Source organism: Psammomys obesus, unplaced genomic scaffold (genome assembly GCF_907164565.1).
Source record: "Psammomys obesus unplaced genomic scaffold, mPsaObe1.curated_primary_1811, whole genome shotgun sequence".
Taxonomy (NCBI): Eukaryota; Metazoa; Chordata; class Mammalia; order Rodentia; family Muridae; genus Psammomys; species Psammomys obesus.
In genome coordinates this window covers 5,860,915-5,869,649 of record NW_026585643.1, presented here as the reverse complement: position 1 = coordinate 5,869,649, position 8,735 = coordinate 5,860,915, and the positions used below count along the sequence as shown (strand labels likewise).

Below are 8,735 nucleotides of genomic sequence, written 5' to 3'. Positions count from 1 at the left end.
AATAATAATAATAATAATAATAATAATAATAATAATAATAATAATAAAGGCTCCTATATTCCCATCACTCAGGAAGTTCCAAGGGTTTCAAATACACCCTTTGGGTGACAGGCACGGTGATGCAAGCCTTTGATCTCAGCACTCGAGGAGGCAGAGGCAGGTGGATCTCTGTGAGTTTGAGGCCAGTCTGGTCTACAAAGTGAGCCCAGGACAGCCAAGGCTACACAGAGAAACCCTGTCTCGAACAACAACAACAAAAATAAAAACCATGCCAGGTCTGATTTTGCTTCTATTCTCATTTCTATCAGACTCTCAGAGCTAGTTACAGGCTATTTTAAGACAGTTTGACATAGGAGGACCAGATTGCTTCTTTCTCCATATCTGTACTTTGAGATGGTAAAACTTTGCCAGGGAGATGAATTAGCTAGGTAAGTAATAAGGGGTTTTCTCCTCTTATGTTCCTTAAATCAATGAAAAGCTGTAATAATTTAGCTACAGTAACTTTCATTTTGTATTTAATTCCTTACTTAAAAGCCCCAAACTGCCTGGATTAGCTTATTATGCTAATGTTTATTTACATATACCATACAAATATTAAATAATAAAATAATAAACATTACAAGATATATACTATTCCAGTTTGTATCAGGAAGAAATGGTAAGACTAGGAATTTCCATTATGTTAAAGCATGAGTTTCATGCAGCTTATTTCTAGGATGGCTAGAACTGAGCTGGCCTCCTCACCTGTACCTGCTTACATCTCAGGGAGAGGTCTATTGTCCTGCTTCCTGCCCACCAAGCTGCACGTTCTTGCTATCACCCACACGTTGAGCATGAGTGAAACGCTAGGGCACTTGTTTGATTCCATAAGGTGAATGCATGGCCATATGGATGCCCCCTCCCAGTGGCATGGGAAAAAGAGACGGACAGAGAGCCAGAGCCAAGAGAAGAGAGAGGTGGCAGGCAGAGGTTGCTGGCAGTCCACAGCAGCTAGGTGGGCATCCCTGTCCATCCAGTGCTCTCTGTGTTTGCAGTCACTCGTGTGGCCTCGGTACCTAGTCAGCTCTCCTCTGCCCCATTCCTACTCTTCACCCATTGCCTTACCCATAATTGCTTGGTCAGATACCACTTACCATCTCTCAGTTACCTTCCAACCACTTCAAGGTTCGTTCAACCCAGCAGCCAGAATATTGCCAATGGAGATTTTCTTCTTGGGGCCTAGTGTCTCTTTATCCGAGTGGCCAGTGTCTAATGCAGCTTTACTCAACTGTGAGTCATAGCTCCTTTTGGGGGGGGGGGTCCAACAACCGTTTCACAGGGGGATCACATATCAGATATTCCTAATATCAGATACTTACGTTATAATTTATAACATTAACAACATTACAGTTATGGAGTGGCAATGAAATCATTTTATGGTTGGGGGTCATCACAACATGAGGAACTGTATTAAAGGGTCACAGTGTTAGGAAGGTTGAGATCTGCTGATCTCGTGAAACCTGTGTCTGAGGTCTGGAATCATAGTGCTTCAGGGTGAACTATAAAGTGAGCAGCAGTTTGATCTTCCTGGTTCACCTTTCTTGCTCTCCTATTTTATGGGGTAACGTAGGTTCTCTTGTGTGTTAGTCGGTACATCTGGTTATGAATAATTGATAGAATGATCAGGGTGTGGCTCATGTATACCAAAGACCTCAACATGGTGGGATTGGAGTAAGGGACTCTGGCTCTCCTTCAGCTGCTTCATATTTATTGCAAAGGAAATGTTTTCTCTGCCTCCTGGTCCCCTTGGTGGGTGTAAGAAGCCTTCATCCTGCAGAGTGTGTGCCCACAGGCAAAGACCATCCTTTCTGCTTCCCATGCTTGCTGATTCATCGTGGCTCACCTTGTAGCATGTAGCCATCATCGGTCCGAAGAACTGCAGTGAGTTCACAGAATTGCCCAGTGCGGATGTAGCTGCTGTGCTCTGGCTTGTCCCTGAGAGGAAAAGGGTTCAATGCCCAGTCAAGGAAGAAGTCCATGGTACCATGGCCAGCTAGGTGTCTTCAAGAAGCATCTAATCCATTAGGTTACAACTAGGGGTTAGGCAAGATAAGTTCCCTCAAAGCCTTGTCCATCAACTGTCCTCTGCTTTCTTCGAGGCACTTGTTCATTCACCTAGCCTTGTTCTCTGAATCCTTTCCCTTCACTTTGGTTTCTTTCTCATCTACCAGGTATCTATTGACCCATCTATCTGCTGACACTGTGCCTGCTTATTTGGGGGAGTTATAAGCATACGCTTGGCTATTGTGCTGTGGTATCTGCAAAATGCATTAACTCCGGGTTTGTCTCAGGAGTCCAAATTTGAAACCTTTATCATAATGTGCTCTGCTATATATGGCACAGTGTCTTCCTTAGGCAAAACAGATTTGTGTTATTTTGAAAATATATCTTCCAGTTCAAGGGTAGGTCAAGATGAGGTCATGGCACTAAAAGAAATTTATCTGGATTTTGGCACTGGGGGGACTGTTAACTATTTCTTCATAGAATAAAATCTCCCAGTTTGGCTTCTCAGTATAGGAAGATGAGCGTTGTTGCATGCTAAAACTTGGGAGCTATGACATCAGTCTTGCTTTGTCACTGCTTATTTGTGTTAATAATCTTTCACCTCTCATAGTAGGTATCGGAATTTGAACATTTGGGTAAACTATTGTTTCCATTCTTTTACTATTTTTCATTATGTGCGTGTAACATGCTTGCAAGTGTCCACATAGGCCAGAGGCGCCAGGTCCCCTGGGGCTGGATTTACAGGCAGTTTTGAGCAACCTAACATAGGTGTTGGAAACAGAACTCAAACCCTCTCTAAGAATATATGCGCCCTTAACAGCTGGCCATCGCTCTATTATTTGTGTGTGATGCTTTTTTCCTAGTCTGCTTTAAACCTCAGGTATCTAATTCTCTTTCCCTCTCAAAAAAAAAAAAAAACAGTCACACAGTTTCCTTCTGAGATGTTTTTCAGGTTTAAGTTTTCTTTCATTCTCCACTCAGCCCATGCATTTACCAGACTTCATCTGGGTTGCACAGCTGATCTCTGGGTCGCCGTTCCCTCGTCTCCTGCTAGTTTGCCTGTTACTGCTGGACGCTCATCTTTCTTGCTTAGACATCTTCTGTAGCTTCAGATGAAGCTCAGGTCAAAGCTGGGTCTTCTAGAGCCAGCATGTCATGTGTAGTCTGCCCACAGGGCCTATTATTTCCTAAGCTTCTTTTCTGCACTTCCTCAGTTTAAACCTTCAGCACGGATTTATTTTTCAGTTGGCCCTCAATACAGTCACCTAATTGGGCTTTCATTGTCCTTATCCACAGTGCCCTCCTTTTTCCTAACAAAATCCATGCTTGTAAGGCTCTTATAGCTTCCAACCACATCTCTACCCAAAGCACAAGTTACTGTGTGACCTCTGACCTCCCTTAACACATTCAGTCCTACTCTTAGTTACTTGGTTATAAACAGTCATTCAGTGCTCGGCAGCTGTAATGCTGTGGATTGCCACTTGATTCCTGAAACTACTCGGTATGTCTGAGAACAAGAGGCGAGGCCTCCTATTTTGGATGCCTGCAGTATCTAACAACGGATTTTTCAGGCATGGCTGCTTATGAGTATCACTCACAAAGTGGTGTCGTGCAGAATCTGGGAGGATGTGGTCTGCAAAGTAGGGAATGGCGGGAGCTCCCTTGGTGATATGGTTTCACAGGTGTGATGTCTGGAGGAGTGGAGAGCCACTAAGTGAGCGTGGTCCTGGCAGTGAACTGTTTGAGCCCAGCCAGTGGCAGGTCTTCTGTGCCTGTCACCGTAGCTTTATCTGGGAAGTTCAAAGGCATCCTTTATGGGGCCCCGTTCTGTGCCAGGCTGTGGGACTCTGGGAGTCTCATTCAGGTAACTCTAGTAGTCAAAACAGATCCCTGGTGTCCTGGAACTTGGGCTGTTGGATATGGAAAAAAACCCACACACATTACAAAGAAATAATACCAGGTGATGGTAACACATTACAAAGAAATAATACCAGGTGATGGTAATGAATGCTAAGGTAGAAAACAAAAGGGGTTGAGTGGCAGAGAGAGAGAGAGAGAGAGAGAGAGAAACCTATTTTATACAGACTAGTCACAAAAGGACTCTCCATCTGTCTGCAAGTACTGAGTGCTTTAAAATGCAGCCTGAGTTGGGGATGTGGTTCAGTGGCAGAGCCCACGCGAGGCCCCAAGCTCTATTCCTAGCCTGCTGAGAGAAGAAAATAAACAACAAAACAAACCTAAAACCAAACCATGGGCTGCCCTTCCTTTGATTGAAATCCAGGAAGCAGAGCTGATGGGGTAGCCAATATGGAAGCAGACACAGTTGTTTCCTGCTGCCCTGTCTCTGTAATGAGAGGTCTTTACAGTGTCTACTGGCTAGAGTAAACCATAGAAACTGGCTGGTGAAAGGGAAAGAGATGAGGGGTTACCCCTACAGAAAGAAGTAGCCTTGGTGTGGTACGCCCATTCAAGAGGTAGCAGGAAATGGTCTGTCTTGTGACCATGATACAGGTGTGAGCACTGAAGACTCAACCTGCCATGGGCTCCAGACTTCAGCCTGCTCCAGACTTAATCATTCTTCACTAGTCCGCAGAGCATCTCTGGATACTCAACTTGACTTTTCAGTTTCCTTTTCCTTGAGTTAGAGATTGTGACATTACAGCCAAGTGAACAAGATGATTTCACAGAATGTGAGTTTTCAGATGTTCTCCGTGTCAGGGAACAGGTTTCTCTGTAGCTGGCAAGTGGGGAGTTTATTCTGATATAAGATGCAAGTTTGGTAAATGATGTACAATATAATACCTTTTTGATAGGTAGAGAGGATGATATATTAGTTGGATGAATCTTTAAGGAAAACAAGGTTCCAAATGCAGGGCTTTTGTTTTTCTGTGAGCTTTGATTCTCCCTAAAGGTTATTTCTCAAGGTGGGAGGCCGCTTTGCAGAGGGAATGCTGTGTTGGAGTTGGAGTGTGTGTGTTTGCGTGTGCAGTGTGTATATCCTTCAGCATACACCTCCAGAAAAGTCCTGGGGAGTTTAGCTCACTCAGAAGCTTTGAGACATCGCTTTCTATCAATTTCATAGAACTGGGAGGTGGGGAAGCTCGCGCGAGCGCGCGCTGGACCAGAGCTGGAGATGGCGAAGTTGCTCCTTTCAAGTGATCTGAGCTGCTTTTGGACACCAGCAGCAGAGCCCTGCAAGATCGCGGGGGTTGGGGGTGTGTGTGTGGGAGAGCAAGCTGTGCCCACCTGGCGAGGGACCCTGATTCCACAGCGCAGAGGTGCTACCAGCTCCTGCACGGTGCTGAGGGCATCTCCCTAGGGCTGTGTGTCTCACTATGCCTAAGCATCATCATAGAAGCCCAGAAAACCCAGCTCCTGAGTGCAATCCCTGGGACAAGGCGTGGCCTCTAGGTGGATGTCTTCTGGCTTTGCCGCTGACTCCCTTGGCCTCCTCTCCAGTCTGAGGCAGTCTAGAGCGCCCCTCAGCCAACCTGGCTGACGGCAGTACCGAAAGCTACAAGCGTGGCCAGCTCCATCCCGGCGTGCGCTCTGGGCCGCCGAGAAGCCCTGGAGCGTTGGGGTCGGGTAGGACAGGGTAGCCTTGCTTAGAGAAGCCGGGAAACCTCCTTCACAAGCCCAGGTTGAGGTAGGGCTTCCGAAGAAGGCGGGGCCTCACTGGTCCCAGGAGGGGCGGGGCCTCAGGGGGTGGAGCCTTCTGACAGGTCCGGGGTGGGGCATCTCAAGTCACAGAGGGGTGGGGACTCGCAGGTCCAGGGCCCGGCAGGGTGGGGCGGGGCCTGCCGCTGCGGCGGCCGCTGTGGCTACAGGCTAGTCTCCAAGGGGAGCCAAGGTACATAGGCAGCCCCAGTCTCTCCAGAGCATCCTTGGAGGCTGGTCCCCGCCTGCAGCGCGCTCGCAGCCTCGGGCCTGGAGGCTGACTTCTTTGTGTTTTGTTTTCTACCCCGCGCCTCGTCTCTGCAGGACCCGTTCGTTCTTCTGCGGGCTACAAGAAGGCAGAGGATGAGATGTCCCGGGCCACGTCTGTTGGAGACCAGCTAGAGGCACCGGCCCGCATAATTTACCTCAACCAATCTCCTCTCAACAAATTCTGCGACAACCAGATCAGGTAGGAGAACAGGCAGCCGGGTGAAGCTCAGTGCTCACATTCAGGGGATGGCTTTTCCATCACCCGGCCAACCCTCGGTCCACTTGTTTCCCCTGGCACTTCGCTTGTCTGCCTCCTGCAGCCACCCTGAGCCCAGAGGTCCACCCCCGGAACCCAGTGGGCCATGTGAACACAGCTGCTGTCTTCCTCTCCTTTGCGGTGCTGTGCCCAGCCCATCTGTGAGCCGAGGTGAAGTTATTCTAATGGCATCGATAAAAGTGAAGGTGTCCTCCCACCCCTGCCCTGCCTTCCAAGAATCTCCATAGCCTTCCTGTAACCGCTTTGATGGTTCTCTTTGTCATCACTCTCCTGAGTAGTTTGCAGAATGTCTTTGGGGAAGCGCTTTATAAGGGAATCCCACAGGCCACAGGGACTTCAGTTCATTTCCCAGTGACCCACTGCGTTTGCTAAGGGTCTTATTTGCTAGGAAACCTTGTCCAGAGTCAGCGGAAAGATGAATGAAGGTAGGGTTTTAGTGTCTGTCTGCTGGCCACCGTGTTAAGTGCCTTAGCAGTGTTTTCTCCAGCGTGTCACTGAGCAGCAAGTCGTTACCTCCAGATCAGGAAACTGGAGTGGAGAGATGTGAAATGTTGCACTATGCTCATGCTACTAAATGGGAAAGCTAAAAATTGAACCCGCATCTGACCAGCAAGCAGATTCCTGCTGCTGTGCAAAGGTTGGTTCTCAGCTCGGTGTCAACACACTTTGAAAAGTCATTAACTTTTGGGCTTTGACCAGCTTCATGTCTGTGGATGACTTCTGGGGATAGTTTTGTGATCTACTCAGGCCTGGATTTAAACACAGATTACTGAGGTGCAATCTAGTGTTCTTTCTTTTCTTTTTGTTTTTGAAATCTTTGGCTAAAACTTTATTGTTGGATGTTCAAGTATTACAATACCTCGGTAATGCCATACTGGCAGCAAGGTCTGGCTGGTGCTCATTTCTATTTCTTGATAGAATTTGGGAAAGAATAACAATGCACATATGTGGAGATGGTGTTTTTTTGTTTTATTAAGGGAGTGTTAGATTTGTGGCTTTATTTTATGCTTCAGGAATAACCTTTGAACACATGTAAAAAGCTTAGGATATCTGAGTCTTCATTCCTGAATAAGTAGGCTTGTTTTGAGCTGTAGAACTTACAAACAGAACATTGTGTTTTTACAAACTTGAGTGATTGTAATTAAAGTAAAAAGATGGATAACAAATGCTGGAAAAGCCTTGGATAAATTGGAGCTTCATACAAGGCCAATAGGAATGAAAAATGGGACTAGTGCTTCGGCATGCCTCCAAAAGCATTAACATAAAGTTACCGTAAGATCCAGCAATTTCAAAGCTAGGTATACATAGCAAACACATGTGAAAGCAGCAATCCCCACACATACATGTACACAAATGTTCATAAGCAGCATGACTTATAGTGGAGAAAACACACACACATTCATTCAGATGAGTCTATAAAGTGTGAAGAGCCACACAATGAAATATTATCTAGCTATAAAATGTCACAACATGGAAGAACCTTAAAGGTGTTAAATGAAAGAACAAGTCATGAAAAGCCTTATTTTGTATGAACTGATTTGTGTGAAATAACCAAAAGAGAGATTTGGTTATCTCAATGTATTTCATTGAATACTAATGTATTTCAGGATACATTAGTAGTTCCTGGGGCTAGAGAAGGAAGGTGAAGGTGTGAGAGAGGGAGAGCAGCTATGTAGGTTGGAATGATGGCTGTGTTACTCTGAATGCATGAAAAGCCATCTGGAGCCCAGCATTGGCCATATTCTTTCCTGTCTCCATATCATTGATATTTCTATTGATTTCTTTGTGAAACCACTAAGGTTCATTTTTTAAAAAAATGTTAAATATTATGCAAGGAGCTATGATTGGAGCATCACTTTCTTTTCTTTCTTTTTCTCTCTTTTAAAATAAGCTTTGGTGCTTTTCAAAAGGTATTTTTGCTTAGTTCCACCAATTTTGGTATCTCTTTGTGAAGGTTTGAAACAGTGACAATAAAATAGGGACCCCCCCCCCAATCCCTAGTTTCCACAGGAAGTGTGCTGTTTAGTCGTTTTGTAAACTTGACACAAAGGTCATCTGGGAAGAGGGAACCTCAATTGAGAAAATGCCTTCATTAGCTGAATCTGTAGACATGTTTGTGCAGGGCATTTTTTTTTTTTGTTATTAATGATTAATGTAGGTGAGCCCATCTCACTGTGGTTAGTGGCGTCCATCCCTGGGTAAGGTAGTCCCGGGGTGTATAAGAAAGTAGGCTGATGAGCTGTGGAGAGCAAGCCGATAAGCAGCATCCTCCATGGCCTCTGCTTCTGTTCCTGCCTCCAGGTTCCTGCCTTGACTTCCCTTCATGATTGCCTGAACACTGTAAGCTGAAATAAACCCTTTGCCCCCAAGTTGTTGTGCTCATGTGCTTATTATAGCAATAGAAAACAAATAGGAAGTGAACATTTAAGAGCAATGAGGCCTCAATACATGTCTGTATCAGGGCTGGTTTTTATCCTTAGGGGAAGTC

The 8,735-nt window shown here is 45.7% G+C and overlaps 1 protein-coding gene across 3 annotated transcripts in view; it reads left to right on the top strand.

The window, feature by feature from the left end:
• Positions 1–8,735, top strand: part of Atp8a2 (ATPase phospholipid transporting 8A2) — a 504,296-nt gene that overhangs the window by 79,136 nt on the left and 416,425 nt on the right. For all 3 annotated transcript variants that reach the window (XM_055617218.1, XM_055617234.1, XM_055617226.1), the window contains exon 2: positions 6,025–6,169. In XM_055617218.1, the coding sequence (XP_055473193.1) occupies positions 6,025–6,169 (145 nt within the window). The remainder of the gene's footprint in view (positions 1–6,024; positions 6,170–8,735) is intronic.